This window comes from Neopelma chrysocephalum, unplaced genomic scaffold (genome assembly GCF_003984885.1).
Source record: "Neopelma chrysocephalum unplaced genomic scaffold, ASM398488v2 Primary Assembly neopelma1_63, whole genome shotgun sequence".
Classification (NCBI taxonomy): domain Eukaryota; kingdom Metazoa; phylum Chordata; class Aves; order Passeriformes; family Pipridae; genus Neopelma; species Neopelma chrysocephalum.
In genome coordinates, this window is record NW_020897720.1 from 11,242,626 (window position 1) to 11,265,933 (window position 23,308).

Here is a 23,308-nt window from a genome sequence, read left to right on the forward strand (position 1 = left end):
TTTGGTAGGATTGACCACATGTACAAGCTTTCAGCCTTTTCCATTCCCTTTTTTTCCCTTCTTTCTTTCCACCCCTCAGGTTTGCCTGTGTAATGTCCTCACTTAAAAATCCTGTCGAGCTGCAATTATTTCGAGGTTTAATGACCCGTGATTTCTGTAATGCTTTATTTTGTTCACTTTCAGCATGTTTTTATTCCCCAGTCAAATAAAGAGTATTAAAAAGCCCACCAAGAACAAAGCCTTCGCTTTCCATTTGAGAGAAAAATGCTTCGAAAGTCATATTTGTGCTACACAGGTAAATAATTAGATTGCTAATGAATTAGCTTTGCTTTGAAGACGAAAGCTTCAGTGTTCCTAATTAAGTTGTAAGGAGACATAGAAATGCTGGATCTTTCTCCCAGGGAAGAGGAGGCTCCCAACCCAGATGAGGCCAGGGACCACTGGCAGGATAGTGTTTTACCCCACCTTGGGCTTAGCACCTTCCAGGTCTTCAACATTCTTTGAATTCCTCTGTGAATTCAGAGAAATAGTATACTTTCTCTGTGCAACACATTTCCTTTTATCAGTTTCAAAATAATATTTGAATGGGATGGTTTCTTACTCCTATATTTTGAGACAAGGAGAATGGAAGTCTGTGAATTATTTTCATTATATCACTCTATTTTATATGCTTTTCATCATCAGCCCTATTATCATGCCCATGCTAAGATGAATAATCTCATATATTTTTTTCTTTCCTCACAGAGCAGGTGGGGGTTTTTTTCGGGCCTTTGATCATTCTTATCACCCTCTCTAAAACCCCTTTTAAGTCTGTATTAATATTTTATTTTAGAAGAGGTGAAAACTATTCTAGGATTAGGCAGCATAATTTTAATAATGTTATAATCTTCGTACTATTATTCCTCATCCCATTCACTAAGCACACTAACACCTTGTTTGCTTTCCTCTCCATCCTCCTTTTTTCCCTGGATTGCAGCTGCCTGCAGAGCAGCATCAAGACGCTGAGGCTGTGATCTCCTCAATATTATTAAGAACCATGTGAAAAATACCTTGACTTCTCCCGCCCAATTATTTTACATCTATCAGCTTTGACATCCATTTGCTGTTTTGTTGCCTTTTCTCCTGATTATTTGCTTCATTTCTGGCTTTGACAAACTTACCTTCTTGTCAGCTCCGTATTTGGCTACTTCACAAATTCGCCTCCTTCCCCAGATCCTCACTAAATCTATTAGCTGGTGAGTTTAATACCAACCCTTATGGCTTCCTCCAGATAGTTAACCTCTTGCTATGATGAAAATTCACTGTTTAATCCCATCTTCTTTCTCTTTAGATCAATGGCAGTGTTTGCCCTCTTCCCCTCTCCTCCTCAGCTGTTTTGCAGCAAAATGAATTGCCCTCTGGTTTCTCTGTCTCATAAATCCCTTGAACGGGCTGATGAAACCCCAGGACAAATCAGAAGCACTAGTTCCTTTGTCAGAAGCTGATGGTGGTTTATACCTGCCGGGGATTTCCTCTCCTGCCAGCGCTTTTGTTTGGCAGGTAAAGCCCAGGGGATTCGCAGTGATCTCGGAGCTCTTTGTACCCTTCAGTGTGATTCACCCACAGAGCTGGGCTGCAGAAAGAGATCCCAAACCTGCTCTGCAGGTACCCAAGAGCAGTCTGATAGCTTCTGCTGCCTCTTCTGCCCTGATCCAAGACATTTTAGGCAGAGGTGATGGGCATTGCTGTTTGCTTTCCTAATATTTGAGTTTCTACATCCTTGCTTTGGCACCTGCATCCATCCTGCAGCTCCCTGAGGAGCTTTTGGGTCTGCGTGGAGGCACTTCTGTGACTTGTTCTCCTCCTTGGAATGGGGATTTACAATGTTCACCATCTGTATTATGTTTTACCATCCCCATAATGGGAAATCTACTCATCCCCATCCCTGAAAACTTACTACTTAGGACTTTAAAAGCAAAAAAAAAAAAGCTTATTTTTTGAAAGATCTGTGTGCCTGTTGTCTGAACTGAATCTCAAATGCAAACAGTTGCTCCTACTTTTGAATAACAAGGCGCAGGGGATATGAATTTTCCTCTCTCCTTCTGATGACGTGTGTGCTGAGACAACATTAAACTCCAGCGAGGAGATGCGCAACAGAAATATGATCAACACCTACTGCTGCAAAAAGAAATAGTGACTTAAAGGTGCCCGTGTTCCCTCGGGAGAGACCATCAGTGGAGAGATGCACTGCATTTCTATCTCATTACATGGAGCTGCTGAAGGTTGAAATGCTGTTCAGTATACCACAGGCTCTTATTAAATGGCTGTATTAAAGAAAGGAACACACACACACACACACACACACACACACACACACACACACACACACTAGATTGGAGCTGGGCAAAGACCTTTCTTTATTTGAGGATCATTTTTTCAGACAGGCTGACTTTTAATAAGCCTCTTGCTCTGGCTGATGTGTTGGCTCAGCTTGATGGTGATGTAGTGGGATGCTCAAACCCAGCAGCTGACCCAGGGGCAGCACAAGAGCCTCTGTGCTGTTGGCCTGAGCAGCTGGGTGGTCACTGACTGCAAAGAGTGACTCCTCCTGCCATCGCCCACCTGGGTAACCAGTGCCTTTTACTGGATAAGAAGGGTGGGTACTGGTTTTTGTAAGATGCCATAAACTCTTGATGCTCCAGAATGGCTCTGTGTCCAACTAGGGCAGCACTTGAGCACAGTTGGAGTGTGGCAGTGGCACCAAGGGGTGTGTTGTGGTGGTAGTTACACCAAAAACCAGCCCCAGTTCAGGATAGCACACACTGTAGGTAGTGACTGGACTGAAACAAAGTGTAAATAAAGGGCAGAAGATGAACACAAGGAACTAAACCAGAGCTGCTGTTTTTGATGGCTGCTTTGACCACCGGTGACTATTATGCCCCATCCCTGGAAGTGTTCAAGGCCAGGTTTTATGGGGCTTGGAGCAGCCTGGTCTGGTGGAAGGTGTCCCTGCCCATTGCAGGGGGATGGAATGAGATGAGCTTTAAAGTCCCTTCCAACCCAAACTGTTCTGTGACTGGTGACTGTCAGTGCCTGTGTCAGCACGATCTAACCCAGCCCAATTGCTTTGAGCTGGGAAACCCTTGTGCCACCTCTCTGCTTCCCTGGTCCCAGCCCTGCCTGAAGCTCTCCACACCTATGGCTATTATCCCAATAACAATCAGCTTTCTAGGGGTACTAAAGATTCTACTTTCTGTGTTACTTTCTGTCTTGATGGTAACCACAATTTATAGCAGAGTGTATTATACTAAAAAAAACTTGGAAAAGTTTCTTTAAAAACTTGTTTTACTTTAAAAACCTTTTTTCTTAAAAAAACCCAAAACCTTACAATAAAGAAACTTGGGGTGTATTTTTTTAAGCAGCAGCTAGGAAATGTCTGTTTTGACTGAGTATCCAGGTGGTTTGGGACACAGTGGAGATGTAAATATCACATATTGTTTACTGAATAGAGAGAGCATCCCTGTCTGCTGTGTAGTGATGGCACTGCTCACACTTTCCATAGGGAAAAATCAGCCCCCAGCAGGATAGTTGTGACTGCTGGAGACTTTTAGGAGGTCCACCCTGCCAGGTACCACCTACTCCCCAAAGTCTGGCCTCAACAGTGTTTGATTTTTTGCTGATTTGTCTCTCTTCTGTGTCATCTCACAGGAGCATCATTAGGGTTTCCTTAGATTTGAAGGAAAAGACCTGCTCAGTCTTCATCCTGCCTGGCAAGGGCAGTGACTTTGGGGGAGATATTTTTGATGCTGAGCTATCATCTCTTTTTCTTTCTGCTACTTAAAAGAACATTTTAGTGTCACAACTTACCTGTAGCTCCACATACCCCGACAGAGTCTCACCTGTGTGCTGCACCAGCCATCAGATTTCCATGGGAAGCAGGACTATTCCATTTTTGCAGCTGAATTTAATTCACTGATACGGCACAGTAACTCCTTCTATCCATTTTAATGGTCCAGTGGAATTCTGTTAGCAAAAGACCTAATGAATGTTGTGATTCAATCAGGGCAATCTAGAGTGTAATGCGTGGAGCAGTGCCAGCATTATATAAATCATTAAACATCAAAACGTAAAACAAGAAAATTCCCTAATCATCATCTAACTCCAGGAGCTGCTGTAAATGGCTGGGGCCTGGTTCCTGTGCTTCTTCACTGCTTGCATTTTTGGATAACACAGATGCTGTAGCATGGGGAGGGGGTTGTTCGTGTGCTCTGGAGTCCCCGCAGGGGCTTGCAAGTCCTAGAGGGGGGAGCAATTATTTATTAAATAGGTGTTTTAAATAAAATGAGGGAGAACAGTCATTACAGAGAAATTTTCTGTAGGCAGTTTGATTTTCTGCTCCAACTTCACTTATGTTTTAAGGGAACTGCACTTTTTCTTGGCTCTTTTTGCCCTGGGAACTCTTGCGCCGGCCGGTCAAAAGGTACAGTTATTCTCTTAGAGCTGAGATTTTATGGAGATAAACACTTCAGAGGTTTGAGGGTTGTTTTTAGTTTTTAAACCAAGTCTCTTGAAAGTGTTCCTAATGAGAAGCAAATCCAGCTAGCAAAGCCTTTGCGTTTGCTCTTGAAAAGACTGAATTGGAGGGAACTCTCTGTTGCTGGCCATGGGTCTGCTCTGCTGGGAGAGGTTATCGGCGGAGAACAAAACCAAAAGTAATTGGGCCTGAAATATGGATGTGTTTAAAATGCACCTCAGATTCCCTGGGAGGTTGGAGTGTGATTGGAAAGAAGAGTGTAAAATACAGAATTATAACATTCCTGACTGTATATATAGGTATACATATATATATATATATGTGGATGACTATGTGAGATTTCAAGGTGGGGGTTTTATTGGCAATGGATTGATTTTGTGCCCATCTGCTGGTTCAGGACCAGATGAGGTATTTTGCTTTCACTGAAAAACTGAAAATGGATAAGCAGAGTGGACACGGTTGTCTCAGCCCTCACCTCTGCTAGCAAACATGGTTTGCACTTAATAGTCACTTGAAAAAGAATGAAGCCACAGAATTCTCCATCATGGAGAAATACTTTTTACTAAATGGGTGCTGTCTTGCATGGACAAATCCTTTGGAAAAGCTGCAGGAGCTCAGCTCTGTGGGGCACCCATAAGCCCCACCAGCCTGTGCCCATCTGCTGCATCCTGGCTGATGGGAAATCATGGAATCACACAGTGTTCTGAGTTGGAACATTTCAGGAGCTTCAACTCCTGAAAGGGCCAGTTCAAGCCATCCCTGCCCGCTGCTTCACCAGTGGTTTGTGTTGTTGCTCAGCAAACCCAGCACAGAGTTCTCAGCTAAAAAGATGAAGCCTGGCAGCTGTGGCTGGGGAGAGAAGGGAGTGTGGGGAGACAGTGGTCAGTGAGTGATGCTCAACTGGATGCTTTCTGTGGCCTCTGTCCCTCAGCGCCAGGCTGCTCCCCACTCCAGGAATCCCCCCTCCAGATCTGCTCCAGTGAGCGTGGGATGGACAGATGGTGACTGGCACTCAGCTGTGCCCAGCGCTGCTTCCCCGCCCTGCTGAGCACCGGAGGATGCTTGATGCCCTCCTGGAGCTTCACAGCCAGCCTGCTTCTAAAAACAGCTTGTGCAAAACCACTGAGTGCAAATATGGGCCCTGGCAACGTGAGAAATGGGTTCTTTGCAGGGCGCTGGCCATGCACGATGTGTGCTGCGACTTCGAGAGGTTTTTAGTCTCCCAGGTCTGTCCTGCAGCCTGTCACCTAACACCTTCTTTCTTTCTTAAACCAGTATATTTTAAGCCCAAAGCAATGTGTTATCTCTCAAAAAAAAAAAAAAAGTAAGCTAAATCTTTTTTTGTTTAGATATAGTTATAGCTGGGAGTTTTTGTCCTGCAGTGCGTGAGTCTGGGGATATTTTAAGAGCTCTGTTATCTTGTGCTGTGAGGGAATACAATAAATATGTAGATAGGGAGTGCTGCTGCTTTGAAAGGTAAGTAAAGGCTCTGTGCTGAACTGACACTAGCTGAAAAATTTGTTCAGCCTAATTAGCAGCAAATCACTTCTGTGTCCAACCTTGCTTGTAGAGATGGGAGCCAATTCCCCCCCTTTTATCCTCTACTGCCCTTTGTGGGTTTTCAGAGCCCTCCCTGGCTGAGCGGTGAGGGTTTTTGTGAGGACACAGATCTGCAACCACGTGTCACTGCAGACTGATGAGTGCAAAATTACTGGAAATTCATGGGAAACTGTACTCCCATCTCGGGCTTTGTCTAGGATTGTTCAAGCTGTCATCAGAACCAGTCATGATCGATCAGCTTTTAAATTTCATAAAATTTTAATTAAAGAATGGAAAGCCTACGAAGACATCATAGGACAAGAGCGCTGGAAACAAATACAATTTCACTTCCAACCATTAGCCAGAAAAGCAGCAAATGGTTGAGTGCACATCACCATTGCAGTCTAAGGAAAAGTACAGCTCTTGGCTTCGGCGGGCAGGTCATTAGTGACTGAATAATCAGTGACATTTCCCTTCTAAATCTGACACAAATGAAGTGCAGTGCTCTGGAAAAAGCCATTAAGTGCAAAGCCTTGCCTTTACTCTGCTCCAGGTATTGCAGAACAAGTTCTAATGGCAGCCTTTGGCTGTGATTTGACTTTGACAGTATCCACGGGACAGTAACCCCCCAGGATGCCGAGAGCCAAATGCTTCCAGCCTTGCACGAGCCATCATGTTGTGCAAAAACAGAAAGTGAGACTTGTTCCTTGCTGGTGTTCACAGATGCAGCTGGTAAAAGATACAAGTAGGAAAACCTGTAATCTGGAATACTGGGAAGCTGAAAGGTGTATTCTTGTGCCTGAGAGGTACCAGCAGGTAAAGGTCTTACTGATGGTGGAGTCAATTTGGAGCTGACATCCTTCTGTGAATTCCCACGGCAGCGCTCTGAGCTGGGTGTTAACCTGTTTTTCTGCACATTTGAAAATGTTTTCTCGATGGGAGTGGAGAGAGAGTGGCACTGCACAGGAAAAGGGAAGGACTGGTCTTGTTTATGTCTGTCCTTGACTTTCTCTGAATAACGTGTTGTCAGATGGACAGAGTAATCAAATGGGTGTAACTTCCTCTGCTCCCTCCCCGTGTGCCGTGGCTTTGAAAATAGTGTCAAAAGGTTAATAGGAGCCAGACTGCCTTGGAGGGGGACTTGTGCTAAAGCAGCGAGTCTTTAAGAAGATTCTTCTGGGGGAAAAGACTGAATAGGGGAAACTTTTCCTAGGCAAAAGCATTACCAGGAGCTGGACTGGGAAGCACTGTTGTCTTGGAAACTCTGTGCTTTGGAGCTGGATGTCTGATCTTCAAAATTCCTTTTTCTTTTTCTTTATGGACCCCAAAATAGAAGTTGTTGATGCAGTCAGTGTATCTTTTTTCAATTGCTTTGATTTATATTTAGTCCTGTATTGGGAAGTTCCAGGGCAGTATTTTTGGTCATTAGCTCTCCTGGTCGTGTTTGAGTTAAAAGTCTACTATTCAGAGGATAAATCTGTTTTGGGTATAGTCCTGTGAGTTATAGTCGTGCTGAAAACACATGAGTGACCACAGATAAAAGTGTATTTTTAATGAGCAGTTTCATTAATAATAGGGAAAAAAACATCCCAGGAAGGTTTGTTAGTGGCTCACCAATTCCACTCCCAGCTATGGAATAGTTAGTTCCAGCTGAAGGCTCTTGTTAGTTTTATTGCCTAAGCAGGGCATGGGAAAAGATGTTGTTTCAAAACAGAAGACTTTATTGCCTTATCAGAAGTTTCTTTTTTATATATTAGATTTATGATGTATCTTTACAGTGTGTATCCAAACACTTAAATTTATATAAACATCCAGGCAGATATTGCCATGTGATATTCTTTATCCTGACATGTTTTGGAGAGGTTAGATTCCCAAAATCTCTTTTGGCTGTTAAAATTTGGGACTCTTTTCTGAAGCTGGAGGAGGTGCAGTCTAAACCCTCATCTCACTGCAGAGCAACATTTCCCCTTGCCAGCATCTTGCTTTCCATCACGCAGGGTCCTCCAGGAGATGGTGGTATTTGTGTGCCCAGAGAAGGGTAATGGAGCTGGGGAAGGGTCTGGAGCACAAGCTTGATGAGGAGCAGCTGAGGGAGCTGGGGGGGCTCAGCCTGGAGAAAAGGAGGCTAAGGGGGGACCTCCTCGCTCTCTAGAACTCCCTGACAAGGAGGTGGGGTCAGTCTCTTCTCCTGAGCAACAAATGACAGGACAAGGAGGAAACAGCCTCAAGTTGCACCAGGTGAGGTTTAGATTGGATATTAGGAAAAAATTCTTCATGGAAAAGTCTGTCAAGCATTGGCACAGGCTGCCCAGAGAAGTGATGGGATCACTGTCCCTGGAGAGTTTTAGAAGATGTGTATGTGTGGCACTTGGGGACCTGGTTTAGTGGTGAACATGGCAGTGCTGGGTTATCAGTTGGACTTGATGATCTTAGGGATCTTTCCCAATTTAAACAATTCTATGATTCTGTTTCTACAGAACCCAAGTTAAAACAGAAAAAAGGGAGTAACTTTATTTTGTTCTGCAACTTAACCTTCCCTCTCGCCGTCCCTCTCACCAATGGGTGCATGATTAAACCCATGATTTAAGGACTGGGGAGGTGGGAGAGGTATGAGTGATAGGCATTGCTTTTGTGCCTTGGAAACCTTCCGAGCACAGAGGACAAAGCTCTTCTCTGTTTCCCATCCACAGGTGACGTTGTGGACATCTACCAGCGGGAGTTCCTCGCCCTCCGGGACCGGCTGCACGCAGCCGAGCAGGAGAGCTTGAAGCGCTCCAAGGAGCTCAACCTGGTCCTGGAGGAGATCAAGAGAGCACTCTCGGAGAAGCAGGCCCTGCGGGATATAAACCGGACCTGGAGCAGCTTATCTGGTGAATAAACCGAGAAGTTGAGGATCTCGGGCAGTTTTGAAGCTGTTGCTAATGAGGAGGTAGAGAGGTGTGCGTGGTGTGCGTGTGTGCAGGGCTGTGGACAGGACCTGCTCTTCTCTCCCCCGGCACGAGCAAATTGTGGAGTTCAGAGGGACTTGGGAGCTCTTAAACTCCTGTTTAATTAGAGGTGCATACGCATCATTAAACAGAGATTTGCCTCTGCTGAGGATATTTGCCAATTTGCTTGCTTACAAGCTTTTTTTCCTCCCTTGAAAGTCACACACACCGTTTCCTATGGCTGTATTGAATCCATATGGAAAATGGGTATCCAAAGAGAGGGGGGAGGAAGGAGTTAGGCTGGCTGAGCACCCCTCGCCAATTTATTTGTTCTTTTTTTTTTTCTTAAGTTGCTCGGTTGAAGAAAATTGGATCTCTACAGAAAGATCTGATTTGACCTTCATTTTATCTTCATTCTCCCCTCTCCTTCCCAAATATTTTGGGACTTCTTTGAGGCCCTCCTGGCTCCTGCTGAACTTTAATTGGGTTTGTGGTAGCATGTTAAAGGTTGGCCTGATTTTTTATAACCCAGCAGTAGTCTCAGGTGGCCAGGCTGCTCTAAAAAGGCTTTTTGCCTTGCAGTCTCTTCCTACCTACTGTGCCTTGCAATTGATTCCCTTTTCCTTTTTAAGACGAAACCAAGTTAAAACTGTGGAATATCACCAACAAGAATGTGCTGCACCTTCCCACCATCTTCCATCATTTGCCACATTTGCTGTCTAAGGAGAACAGTCTGCAGCCAGCCGTGCATGTGGGACAGGGGCGCACTGGAGGTAAATGGGAATTAGTGCTGCTTCTGGTGCTCTTCCTCACCTTGGTGCCTGTCCCTCCCCTTTCCTCCGGGCCTGGCTGTGGTACAGGAATGAGCAGGACTGGAGGAACGGCTGCATGCATCATGCAAGCTTCCTTGGGATCGTGACATGTGGGGTGGGTAAGCCATGTCACGTCTGCGAGTCTACAGGGGAGTGCTGTCTGTGCTCTGGACTGGCCCTAAAATGTTCTCGATGCTTCTGCCAGATGTTGTTTGCTGCTTTCCATCTCCAGAATGCTCTAGCCTTTGCCTGGAAGGGGGTCAGATAATGCATAGTTTGCAGGTGCTTCATGGAAACTCTAATCCATCTGTGGTGACAAATCCCATCTGGAACAGGACTTTGGTTACTAGACAATTCCCCCCTGCTCCTAAATCCCAACCCAACACCAAAGAACTGACTTGCCTCTCCTAAACTGAAGTGCTTCTGGCCATGGGAGGGGTTTGGAGAACGAGAGTGATCTTGAAGTTGCTGTTCACAGGCTGAAAAGGCCTCTAGGAGGGGGAGTGGGTTTGGGTGTTTCCTGAGACATCATTCCTTCAGGAAGAAAAGGCAGGGTCTATCTGACTGCCATGGGTGCACTGGGGTGCTGCTGGTTGGCACTGGGCTGGGGGACAGGAGCGTGGGAACCCTGCGTAGCCCAGGAACCCACCAACCTGCTGCTCACTGCTGGGTTTTAATGACAGAACCTGGCCCTGAGCAGGTGAACCATGAGGTGGTCAGGGAGCAGAGCAAAGTGTCTTGCCCAACACAGCCCCCTCTCTAAAATCTCTCCCTGGCCCTGGGCAGTGTCCGTCGTGATGGGAATCCCCAGCGTGAAGCGGGAGGTGCATTCCTACCTCACCGACACCCTCAACTCCCTCATCTCAGAGCTCACTCAGCAGGAGAAGGAGGACTCTGTCATCGTTGTCCTCATTGCCGAGGTAAGACACACCTTTCCCAGTTTGCCCTGTTTCCCTGGCTCCCATCCCACTGCCTGCCACACTTGCTGCCAAACAGGACACTGCTGACCCAGCCACCAGCTCTGTCCCTTGCTGGGACATCAGGTGTGTCTTGCCCAAAATGAAACACCGGTTGGGCCAGAGAGGGTCAGGATGCGAACAGGCAAACATGTCATGTTAGCAGCTGCCTAACTGCCTAGCAGTTATTCCCTAAATGTGCTGAAGCAGCCCCATGACCCTGTCTAGGGGAGCTCTGAAGCAGCTCTGTTTCACCTCGTACCTGTAGGACAGCCTTAACCCCCTCTGAAAACCCAAGAGTCAGTGATTCGGGGCTGAGACTAATATACCTCTTTGTACTGGTGCCTGGAGCCCAGAATCAGTTGCTGAATCCAAGGGCTAAAAAGCCTTGATACATTAATCCACTAGAGCTGCTTTTATCTATGGGTTTAGATGGTTATTTTTCTCCATGGCTCTCCCCTCAGGATTATTTTCTTGAGCCTGAAGTGCATTTGTCTTAATTTCCAGAAATCCGGTGAGAAAGATAAACCTCAGTAGCCTGTTACTGGGAGCGGAGCAGAGATGAATGTCCGGGTTTGCTGCCTGTTTACCCATAATGTGACATTTTGAGTGGCATTTGGCCTCAGGGGCTCTGGCTTGTATTTTGTACAAGAAGTTGTGCACAGATGGGTGCAGGCCTAAGTGCCCAGGACAAGGTTTGGTGGCTGTTTTTGCAGTGTGTAGGTTGAAGCATGAGAGGTTTTAAGCAACTTGACCCACACCAGCTGTTTTAAACTGCAGTAATATTATTTTTAGTTGACTTGAAAATAAGTTGCACGCTGTGGTGGCAGCTCCTGACTTCCATGTGTACCTGTGATGAGGGAAGTGAACAACAGTAAATTAATTAAGTAAATAATTAAGTAAATTAATTCTGATACCGTGAAGTGCAGGAGCATACAGGCCATATCCCAGTAACAGTGGTGGAAGTTGTTGCAGATCCCACCGTTGTCACAAAGTTTGCCCTGGGAGCTACACCCACTTCTGTGCCTGCTCTGCCTCTTCCCAAAGCATTTCTCTATGTACCTACACTTGTTAGGGCTCCTTGGGCATGGGATAAAGAGTAAAAAGTGGAGAGGGTATGAACCTGGAGCAGATGCTGAGTAGTTTGGAGACTCAGCACAAGTGCGGCAACTGAATGTCCCTTGTGGGATGGAGACCTCTCATTTCCAAGAGCCACTACAGGTGTCATCCACAGTGGCTGGGCTGCCTGGATGGGAGCCCTGAGGTGAGGTGGCCACCTTGGCTGTCACCAACCTGCTGTTTCAGACACTTGGAGTGGAGCTGCATGTTTCCTGCCTTTGTTTTTCCTGTTGCTGTTTTTTTGGCAGCACTGAGGTAAGAAATCAGTCCAGCGCTGGGACTCTGAGCCCTATTTAGGAAAGGGACCTTTTCCTCTCGAGAAAACCCTCCCTTGTCACCATTCCAGTGTGGAAGTGCTGTCCTCAGCTTGTGACACATGTCCCTGATGTCTCACTTCTCACCTCCACCCGGCGCCGAGCGCAGCAACAGCCGGTCCCGGCTTCTGCGATGCTGCGTCTGCAGATCCACCACAGTCCTGTGATCCATTTGACTGCCCAAAACAATGCCACCACCAGGAAACAGGAACAGTTTTTGCTCTGGGGTCTCCTGCCCTTTGTTCTGGGGTTTTGTTTTCCCAGTCACTCTGCAGATGTTTTCTGTCCCGGGCCTGTCCCTGTGTTTGCACTTATCTCATCCACAGATAGCGGCGCTGCTGACCTTTGTCTCCCAACATGGGATTGCCAGGTTGACTGTGGGAACAAACTGAGGGTTTTTAGGAAGGAAAGTGTCAAAATGAACGTGAAATGAAAAATGCACACTTATAAATAAACCCCTCTTTTTCACCAAAGGGGTGGAGATCTTCTGCTGAGGGTATTCGCTTGGATGCAAGCCAGTGGGTGTAGGGAAAAAATAAATAGCCCAGAAGTTAACACTTTGTGCAAACAGTTGGTGCTGGCAGGGGCAGAAGTGCCACGAGAGCACGTGGGGAAGATGTGCTTGAGTCCTTTGGGATGGATTTTGGTGTGTGATGCCTTTGTTTAACACTGACCACAAAGGAGGGCTCATGAGAGTAAAACTGGATAAAAGGAGACATGAAGGTGAATGAAGATGGTACAGAGGTGATGACAGTACCCCTGGGGTGTGTTGAAGATGATTTCTGAGCTATTGGGGACACAGGCTGAGGCTCAAGGCTCTAACACTGCTTTTTGTTTGTTTTCAGACAGATCCACAGTACACAGCCGGAGTGGCAGAGAATATCAAAAACTTGTAAGCATTTCCAAGTGGCTTCAGCATACAGCTTGTGCCTGCAGCAAGGCCAGGGAATAGCTTCATTAAGGAGAAAACACACATTTTCTACTTCCCTTTTTTATTTTGTTGTTGTTTCAGGGGGTTTTTTCCCAGTTTTTAAACTCCAGACTGTCTTTGCTATTACCGCTTCTACTTTCTGCTTCTTCCAAAGTGCATCCCATATGCAGCTTCCAGGAGTCTGCTTTGTGCTCACAGCATTTAACACAGGCAGTCCTGTCGTTCTGTTTTGCTTCTTCTGTCCTGGGGCATTGTGAGGAGATGGATTATTTAAATTTCCAGTTGTTTCTGTGTCTAGTGCAGCCCTGTACCCGTTCTGTGCAGTCTGGGCAGTGTGGGAAGCACACCCAAATGCTCCTGCCTTATTTTGCTTTAAAAATCCACGATCCATCTTTCTTCCCACTCCAGCCTGTTTGTTTTCCCCTTGTTCCAGGCTCTAGTTACATTTGTCTCTTGTGCTGGCTGCTATTTATGTCCTGGAGCCTTAGTGGCTTTTGCAGCTTTGTCTGTGGCTGTTTAAGCCAAAGCTGGTGTTGGATCATTAACCGTGAGCCGGTCCAGGCGTTGACGGCGTCAGAGCTCTGAGGCAAAGGAAGAAGGTGCTGAGAGAAGGGGCAGTGACTCCCGTCCAGCTCCTGCGATTGCATGTTTCCAAAGGATCGCAGTCGCCCTACGAGGGAGAAGCAAAAGGGCAGCAACATCCTCCCGTCCCCGAGCCAATGATGGGAGAGGGGCTGGGAAGTGCGTGGTGAGGGTTGTGTTCCCGGGCACTTGCAGAAGAGCTGAAACAGAGCCCTCCATCTTGCTGTGCAGGAACTGGCAGGGCTCCCCTCCTTCTGCCTGCTGGCAGGAGGACACACTTATCGGGGGATAATGGACTGATTGTCCGATGGATCCTGATGAAATTACCGGGCGCCGCTGCAGAGAGCGCCTCTGCGCAGAAGACCTGAAACTTTAATTGACTTAATGATTTGATTTCTCGTCATCCCCCTCTCCAGTGCCTCCTACCCCTCCCTGATTCACTGAAATTATTTTTCTTCCAAATTGAATTGAGGTGGTGTGGGGCCAGGGCAGGCTGGACTTCTCTCGCGGGAGGGAAAAAGCTGTTGCTGCCTCAGTGCAGGTTTTGTCAGCTCAGTGAGAAGCTGCTGTTTCGCTGCTGCCCGAGGAAGGGAAGATTTGAAAATGTTAGCTGAAAAACCTGCCAGTCCCAAGGAAGGAATAAGGAAGGGAAAAATAAGTGAGAAGTTTTTGGGAGTCTTGGTGCTTTGTCTCCCTCTGCCCCATCTCCCGTCCTCCAGACTCTGCACAAACAAAGGAAATCAGCTTTGCACCAAATGTTCTTGAAAAGGCAGTATAAAAATGACTGGTTTTCCCGCTTATCTCTCACAGTTAGAGCAATCCTGGGGTATTGCTTGCAAGGGTGATGTAGGTGCTTGCTTTTCAGATGGGTGACATTATTTTCTGTTTGAGTTTGACTCTTTAAAGGGTTCTTAAGCACATTATAAGAAAAGTAGATGCTGATTTTATCAGCATAAGAGAACTAGGTAGAATTCCTGCTGGTTCTCTGAACTACAGCACAGCAGTGTTTTAAGCAACTTAGCAGAAATGTATAGCATAATCTCAGCTAAATTAATTTTAATTACTGATGCATTTGGGAAATCTCTAAATGCCAGTAATGCCAGCAAGTCCTTTCTTTGGTGAACCCGTCTGCTGGTCGTTTAATCCTGTAAAGAGTACATGGTGCTCATGGCTGGTCCTTAAAGCCAACCTGTGTGTGTGCACGGGAGGGAGGAGGAGCATGTGGAGCAAATAGAGACCATGGGAGGGAGAGAACAGCTTAAAAACTCCATGGCAATCCCTGCTGACGTCCTTTGGTGAGGCCTGGAAGTGCACTAGCTGCCGAGGGAGTTTGACCTTAGGGGCTGTATTTTTTGTTTGGGTCTGCAGCTCAGTGATGGGTCTGTGGTGTGTCAGACATGGAGGTATTTGTTTACTGCTGCTTTTCTCCCTCAGATTCCCAAAGGAAATACACTCAGGTCTCCTGGAGGTAATTTCCCCGTCTCCGCATTTCTATCCTGATTTCTCCCACCTGCGGGAATCCTTTGGGGACCCCAAGGAAAGAGTCAGGTGAGAATCAATGAGCTTATAAACAAGCAAGCCCTGAATTAAGGGACTGTAGCATCTTCCCTACCTCTTCTGCAGGGTCAGGCAAGGTCCTTAAACTTGCTTTATCCAAGACTGGAAGGATGTGGTGTGATGTGGCAGGGATGAACTGGCACCAGCTTTGCCAGGCTTGCCTTGTGCTGTGCTGTTTCCATCACCAAACAAGGGGCTCATTTTAACCCAAATTATCTTCACTTTGGAAGTCCCTGAGCTTTCCAGTAACTCTTAGCTGACCGGTGTGAGACCAAAAGGGAGAGGCTGAATGCCATCCCCTCCACCTCCCAGAGCTGTGTCACCTTCTTGGCTCAAACCAAGCCTTGGGAGGCTCCCTGGAGCACCCCACTATCCCAGGAGAGGCCAGCACTCCCACTGCCTTTGTCTCTTGCAGGTGGAGGACAAAGCAGAACCTGGACTACTGCTTTTTAATGATGTATGCCCAGTCCAAAGGCATTTATTATGTGCAGGTGGGTGTGGTGCTGGGGGCAGAGGGAAGATGAGGGTACCTGAGAGTTCACTTTGCCTCTTACCAGCTGAGAGAGGGCAAAGAGCATGTCCAGTTGTGTGATGCAGCAGAGTGGCAGCGGGTTTTAACAAGATAATTCAAAAGCTGGGTTTCTAAAGTACTTTTAGACTTGGAGGCCTCCCACCTAGGGAGGGCAACAATCCTTATTTCCTTAACCTTTTAGACTGAATGAGAAAAATCTGCTTGGTGGATCTTCTGAAATAAACTGGGTCTGTGCCAAAGCTTTCCTCTGGTCTGTGGTGGGATTGCTCTGCATAGAGAGACTGTTACTGTGACCTGCATGTGTCATTGGCACTGAGTGTCCTTTCCTTTTGCAGCTGGAGGATGATATTGTGGCCAAACCAAACTATCTCAGCACGATGAAGAACTTTGCCTTGCAGCAGCCCTCGGAGGAGTGGATGATCCTGGAATTCTCTCAGCTGGGGTTCATTGGTAATGTTGTCCACTCACCCCAGTCCTTTCAGGCACAAGTGACAGCATTTATGCTCTTGGCCAAACAAATTGTCCCCACGAGATGGTAAAATACTTGGACTTGATCCCTCCCTATTTTTACGATGACCCTTGTCTTTGCACAGGGGAGAAAGATCCTCACAGCTGGTACTGGTGACACTCATTTTTAGTAAAAATAAACCTGGTCAGCGGCCCAGCTGACAGCCAAAAACTTAAATGTGACCAGTAGCTTTTAGGCTGGAAGGGATCTGGATTTGCCTAAGAGTGTGCAAAAGGAAGTTTACATCAGCCCAGAACTATTTCGGGATCAGCAGTACATGGCTGCAGTAGCAGTTTGATCTGTTGTTTTGGATACTGGTTTGATTGGCTTAAAACTTGTAGTTTTTGGGGCAGGAAATGGTCTGTCCTGCAGCTGGCTGAATGTTTTTCATCCTTATTTCTCACTACTGAATGGGAGAGTTTTAGACCTTTTGATACTGCTGTGACCTGTGAGACTCTAATTCTTTCTAATTCTGTGATGAATATTAAATCCGGAACTGTATTAGCAGTGCCAGCAGTGCTGGTACATAAACCAGAGCCACATGGTATTTCCTTTACGTAGATCCAACCTTCACAGCCCAGTCTCCCAAGTTTTTACTCCCCAGCTCTGATTCTTGACCATTTCATACCATAGCTCCTCTCTCTTCTCTCTTTCTTTGCGCTGTAGGAAAAATGTTCAAGTCTCTGGATCTGAGCTTGATCGTGGAGTTCATCCTGATGTTCTATAAGGATAAACCCATTGACTGGCTGCTGGATCACATCCTTTGGGTGAAAGTCTGCAACCCTGAGAAAGATGCAGTACGTGAACAACCTCAGTTGAAGGGAAACCTTCTGTGGTGTGTGGGCAGATGTGTGCTTGGCTGTGTCTCCAGAGGACCTTCTCTGTGAGCTCTGGTGCTAACTGACTTTGCACTGATCCGTGCCATCCCTGTGGAGTGTGCTGCAGGGTGCCCCTGTGGATTGTGCTAGCAGAGACCTGGGAGTTCAGGCTTTTGTATTCTGCAGCTGCCAGAAAAGGCATTATTTCTGCATCTAAGCACTAACAGGGTATTCCTCCTCCAGTCCTCGAGGACAGTAGCCATTCCCTGTTCTTCTGCATTGTTTTTCATTCCGGTGTGCTTCTCTCCCTGAAGCCATTCCCTGCTCGCTGACTGTAACCCTGGAATGACCCTTTGACGCCAGCCCCGTGTGCCGTATCCACCCAGAGCACACATGGAGCTGCCCAGAGAGCTCACCCCGCATGACCCAGAGCAAGCCTGCCCTGCACAGTCTGCCAAAGTGAGGCCAGAGCACAGAAAGCTCTTGTCAGGGTTTCTAGGAGGGCACAGAGAGGTGAAATGGGCTCTGTTTTCATGCTGCCATCTCGTTTGCAGAGCCATGTCCACACAAAGCCAGGAGCTCCCGCGCCCTGCGGAGGTTGTGCTTGAGCTCCCACCAGCAGCAGCAGTGAGGGGCTGAAGTGAGTGGGAAGGGCAGAGGAGGAATGTGTGTGGCAGCAGGTGAAAGATGAGCTCACCACCAGATACTCTCCTGTTTCCCCTCTGAACATACTGTATTTACTCAAATGCTTGTTCACCCTCCTCCCCCGGTGGAGAACAAGCAGTGGAGTCCCCGTGCAGAGCTTGGAGCCAGTCACTTAGGACAGACCTTGTGGTCACAACTACATTGTGGTGACAAATGCCAGAGCAAGTGGTCACTCTGGGAATTAATATTGTATTTCTGTCTTGAGAGGATGGGACATACTCAGGGCTCTGCAGAATTGAGGCAAGGATGTGGTTTAATGTGGCCTGATCCCTGGCAGACCATGGTGTCAGCTCCAATCCCCCATGTGCAGCAGGACCAGTCTCAGATCATGTCCATTGAGTCCTCCTGGCAGTTCGAACCATGTGCTCAGGTGTGACAAAGCAATCCCCAGAGCTGTCCGGCAGCCCCCGCAGTCCTCACAGCCATGGGCAAAGGCAGATTGGTGGGATGCTGGGATGGAGCTGGGAATGATGCTGCTGTCTGTGCCCCCACCTTCAAAATCCTCAGCTTGAGCACTGATTAAATGCAGATCCTGCTGTGCAGGATCATCTTCTCCTTAACTCGTCTGTGCTCATCTTTTCCTACCTGGCGGAACCAAGGTTTTCCCAGGGGAAACTGCAAACCTCTTAAACATGTTGCCTTTTTAAAAATTAACCTACTTTCCATGTGGATTTCTGGCTCCTTTCCCCTACTGTTTGCATGATTAACTCTGCACAGCTCCCTTTCAAACATGACTTTCCCTTGTAAATCCCACTGTGCAGAATCAAATTGGTAGCAGGGAGGATTTGTCTTTTTGATTGAAAGTTTGTTTGACCTGAGCTTTTGGTAAGTGCTTTGCCTGCTCTGGATATATTCTGCTCTTTCTTTGTTAACTAATTTTAGATTTACCTGTGGTAGAGCTGTGTGAAAGGATGACCTTCTTACCACCAACTGAGCCATTCCCCCTCCTGGCTTGGCTGAGACAAGACTGCTTTTCAGCAAACGTTTCTTTAGCAGAAGGGGAAAAGGGGAGAAAGAGAAATCAGGAGATGCTGTAGCTCCCTCCATTCCCCTTCCTCCTCCTCTCCTCATCCAGAGTGAGATAGACCTGATGAGGCTGCATCCAGTGTTGCTGGCAATGAGTAGGCTCTGTCCCATTAGCATGGCTGGTTTTAATTTTCTAATGTAACGTGAGCTGGATTAGGGGATTATCTCCTTTGCAGCTTGCAGGGGTCATGCCTGGAATTTCCCAGCTCCCTGCACTGTGGCAGTGGCCTGTGCAGGCAGCCCTTGGTGGGGGCTTGGTTTGGTGCCCTGTCTGTGACAGGCATCCAGTGACACAGCACCCGTGGTGGGATTTCTGCCGGGGTTTCTCCTGGGTGAGAGGCTGCAAGAGCAGATGGTGTTAGGGGTGTGCATGCATTTCTTTTCCTGGAAAAAGCAAAAGCCGGATAACAAATACCCTCTCTGTGCAGTTTTTAACCTGTATTTTTGTCCTGCTCCCCCGAACTGAGAGAAATGAACTATTTTTAAAATGTGAGTTCTCACCTCCCCACGCTCTCAGTGTTTTTCCCTTTTGTCCTTTATTCCCTCTCCATCGTCTCTCTCCCTCCACACCATGAAAAATCACTGCCTGGATTGGAGTTGCATCTCCAAGTTTATTTATGTGGTGGATAGGCGTGAAACAGCCCAGCAGCTTTGACAATGGCACGTGCTGAACATCTGCTTACAATGCCTGCCAGCAAACTGGAAACTGCCCATCCAAAAAGAGCCCACACTTGGTACCTGTTCACTTGGGCTCTGAGTCATCCCAGGACTTACTGTACCTTCAGACATCGGTGATCCCAAGCTCTGAGTTGTAGGAAAAAGGCTTTCCCAATAAGCCAAGGACAAAAGAAACTGAATTCTCTGGCTGTCCCTGCTGACAGCACAGACAGGTTTTGCTCAGCATTCTAAACTATGCTTGGCAAGGAGAAATTTGGCACTTGGGCTTGGATACTCTGGCTGCCCAGCAGAGCCCTGTGGGCAAGTGGCTGAGAGTCACTCAGTTTCTCCAGAGTGTGGCCAAAAGCCCTCTTGCCTTATTAGAGCCTAAATAACGCAGAAGGGCATAGAGATGGAGAGGCAGGGCTGTCTGTCACTCCTCGTGCCCTTGTCCAGCCCTCTCGTGGGCCACAGTTGCCCACAGAGGTTTGAGCCTGGGGCACAGCAGGATTGTCTCATTTCAGAAACACTGCGACAGGCAGAAGGCAAACCTGAGGATCCGCTTCAAGCCCTCGCTCTTCCAGCACGTGGGAACCCACTCCTCCTTGGCTGGGAAGATACAGAAGCTGAAGGTGGGTACCAGCTGCCTGTCCAAGCTGCAGGTGGCCTGTCCTGCAGGCACCTGGGAACTGGCTGCCTTTGGGTGGGGACATCAGTGACAGCAGCTGGTGGGACGGTGGCAGCTGGATTTCTGTGCAGTGATTGTGTTTTATTCTGAGTTACAGTGAGCTCAGATAGCTCCTGCTCCTCAGAATGGCAGTGGCATGCACCAAGAGTCACTGCAAGTTCTTAAGCCTTGGTACCGGTCCTGGCCACCCACCCTAAGTGCCAAACCGGGCAAGTGACTTCGAAGCATCTACTGAAAAGCCCTGGAGAGATGACTCCTGGATTGGTCTGACTTCCTTTCCACCCCACTCCATGTTCCTGGGATTTGGTGATAGGTGAATTAGAGCTCTCTGTGTAAGAGCTTAAATTGTTGATGTGTGTTTAAACATCAACAAAATCAAGCTTCCCCACAATTACATGTGCAGGACCCATAGACACATATCCCTGGGCTGTGCTCATCCCATGTCTGTGTGATTCCCAGGGAAATGGGTGGTGTAATCCAGTTTGTATCATGGTTCAGTGCCCATCAGGCTGTATAATCCAGTCATTTTTATGCTATTGTCCCTCTCCCAGCTGCCTTCTCCTCAGGTGTAAGGACTGTTTCCAGAGCTCCTGGGGAAGGGACATGCGTTCAGGGACACTTGGACAATGAAAGGCTCTTTGGTGCTGGATCAGAGTGCAGAGCAGAAGTGTTTCTCTGTGCTGTCTCTCCTGAAACTCTGTCCTGGGATCCAGTCATGCATTCCCCTGCCTGGTGCCTTCCCCAGATCGCTTCCATCCCTCATCCTTCTGTGCTGTGCAAATGGAGAGCTTTTAATTTGCAGTGCCTTGTTGCTGGGACCTCAGTTCCTCACGGGCAAGAGCAGCTCATGGCTCCTCTCTGCCCTTTTGCTTTGTGCCCCCCAAGGACAAGGACTTTGGAAAGCAGGCGCTGCGGAAAGAGCACGTCAACCCTCCTGCCGAGGTGAGCACCAGCCTGAAAACCTACCAGCACTTCACCTTGGAGAAGGCTTACCAGCGGGAGGATTTCTTCTGGGCCTTCACTCCCACTGCCGGAGACTTCATCAGATTCCGCTTCTTCAAACCGCTCCGGATCGAAAGGCCAGTGCTCGGGTGGGGTCAGCAGGGGGGCGTGGGGACAGCCTGGAGCATGCAGAGACACTTGCATTTTGCTCTTCTGGCAATTTACATTAAATTTCTTGCCCATCTCCTGCTTGGGTGCCCAGGAGGAGGGAGCAGTGCTCCTGCAGGGGGAGGGGATAATTTGACCTTGCTGATTTGACCCTTTTCCAGTGGGACCATGTCTGCCAGAGCCCTCTTTGCTTTCCTGCACTTGTGAGCAGTCTGTGAGTTAGGTAGTCTGGCACAGGTCTCCTTCCAAACCATATGCCATGGGCTTTTTGGGAAGGTGCCTGGTAGGTTGAGCTGTCTGATGATTCAGCTGGGGTGAAAGCCATCGTGTCCCCCCTCGCTCAGTGTGGGTTTCCATGGCTTTGGTCTCTGTCACAGGTTCTTCTTCCGCAGCGGGAACATCGAGCATCCAGAAGACAAACTTTTCAACACGACCGTGGAGGTTCTGCCGTTTGATGTGAGTGTTTTATTGAGAACTTGAGGTGAGGGTGGAGTGCAAAGCAAAAGGGGTTTGAGAGAAGGGAAATGCTTTAAGCCACCAGGAAAATCTTAACAAGACTCAAGTGTCTCTGAGAGGTGCTGGCTGAGAGCCAGAGGGTCACACCTGGTGTGATGCCACCTCAGGAGTGCAGCTGAGCATCACTGTGGAAGCTGTTCCTGCCTGCAGAGGGGATGCTCAAATGGGTGGGATGGCCACAGAGGAGGGGATGGAGCCAGGATGGTGCAGTGGAAGCAGCAGCCTGAGGACAGCAAATGTCCTCTTGTTTTGGGGCATGAGGCTCAGGGTGCCAGGCAGGGAATGAGGTGCCAGGGCCTGCTGGCATGGGCAGCTCTGGGGTTGCTGCTGTTCCTTGGGGCTTTTGGGTGGCTCTTGCCACTGGCCTGGCACAACACTCTTCTCTTTCTGCAGAGCCTGCAGTCGGATAAGGAAGCTTTGCAGGAGGGAAGAGGCGCAGTCGTCAAATACCGCAGGACACTGGATGGCTACATCCAGATAGGTACAGCGGGGCACGGGGTGGCAAAGTGTCTGCTGGGTTTGATAACACATCCTCACCTGCATGTGAATCAAGACCCTTAGTGCTGTTTGCTTGGCAAAGAGTCATTTTTGCTTGCCAGGAGCCAGGTTGGAACAGGATTTAATTATCATTGTCTCCTTTGCTCCACTGCCCTCCCTCTAAGACCAGGTTGTCCTCTTCAGGTAGTTTTTGGTCTTGCATTTCTGCCTGTCTCTGCTCAGATCTGGGACCAAATTATGCAGATTATCCAGTTGCTTAACCTGGGGTTAAAATCCTCCACCGTGGGTGATTTTGTGGTCTCAATACTCACACCATTTGCAGGTCAGACTTTGTCTCTTGCCACCTAAACTTGTTTTAGTGCTTGTCCTGTCCTTGGACAAGAATGAGTGATTGCTACCTATGGGGACCTGCTGGTGTGGGGTGCAGCCCTGGTGTCCCTCCTAAGATGTCTTTTTTTTTCAAATTGATAAATAAAAGAAAAATTCCCTGGGATGTGTAGCACTTTGCCACTTAGGCATTTGTCTGCATGCTGGCTGGTTTATCCTAGTTGCATTTTCAAAAAAAAAAAAATCACACCCAAAAAGGGTGAAAGGGTGTCAGGCCACTCTGTCCACTTTCACACAGCACCGATAAGTAGCCAAATACTCCCCTTTTTTGTTCAGCTGATTTTTGTTCCCCAAAGTGTGGCATTTTGCACTGTTTGCCATCCACACTGCTGGTTTTCAGCCCACCTCACGTTGGGGAGCTGTGGGCAGGGGCTGCCATGGTGGCTCGTGGTGCCCTCAGGGAGGGGGAAGGTGGAGGGTCGACACCAGGGGACTGTCCCTGCATCACCCATGTGCTGTCCCCACCAGGCTCGTTCTCCAAGGGCGTTGCAGAGGGTGAGGTGGACCCGTCCTTCGGGCCGCTGGAGGCCATCAGGCTGTCCATCCAGAGCGACTCCCCGGTGTGGATCATCCTGAGCGAGGTAAGCCGGGCTCCCTCAGCAGATCCCCACCG

General features: G+C 48.0%; 1 protein-coding gene across 2 annotated transcripts in view; it reads left to right on the top strand.

The window, feature by feature from the left end:
- Positions 1-23,308, top strand: part of MGAT4B (alpha-1,3-mannosyl-glycoprotein 4-beta-N-acetylglucosaminyltransferase B) — a 51,282-nt gene that overhangs the window by 26,926 nt on the left and 1,048 nt on the right. For both annotated transcript variants that reach the window (XM_027682642.1, XM_027682643.1), the window contains exons 2-14: positions 8,743-8,922; positions 9,612-9,752; positions 10,578-10,711; positions 13,026-13,072; positions 15,128-15,241; positions 15,666-15,741; positions 16,118-16,232; positions 16,957-17,087; positions 20,021-20,128; positions 21,070-21,263; positions 21,672-21,750; positions 22,204-22,291; positions 23,164-23,276. In XM_027682642.1, the coding sequence (XP_027538443.1) occupies positions 8,743-8,922; positions 9,612-9,752; positions 10,578-10,711; positions 13,026-13,072; positions 15,128-15,241; positions 15,666-15,741; positions 16,118-16,232; positions 16,957-17,087; positions 20,021-20,128; positions 21,070-21,263; positions 21,672-21,750; positions 22,204-22,291; positions 23,164-23,276 (1,520 nt within the window). The remainder of the gene's footprint in view (positions 1-8,742; positions 8,923-9,611; positions 9,753-10,577; positions 10,712-13,025; positions 13,073-15,127; positions 15,242-15,665; positions 15,742-16,117; positions 16,233-16,956; positions 17,088-20,020; positions 20,129-21,069; positions 21,264-21,671; positions 21,751-22,203; positions 22,292-23,163; positions 23,277-23,308) is intronic.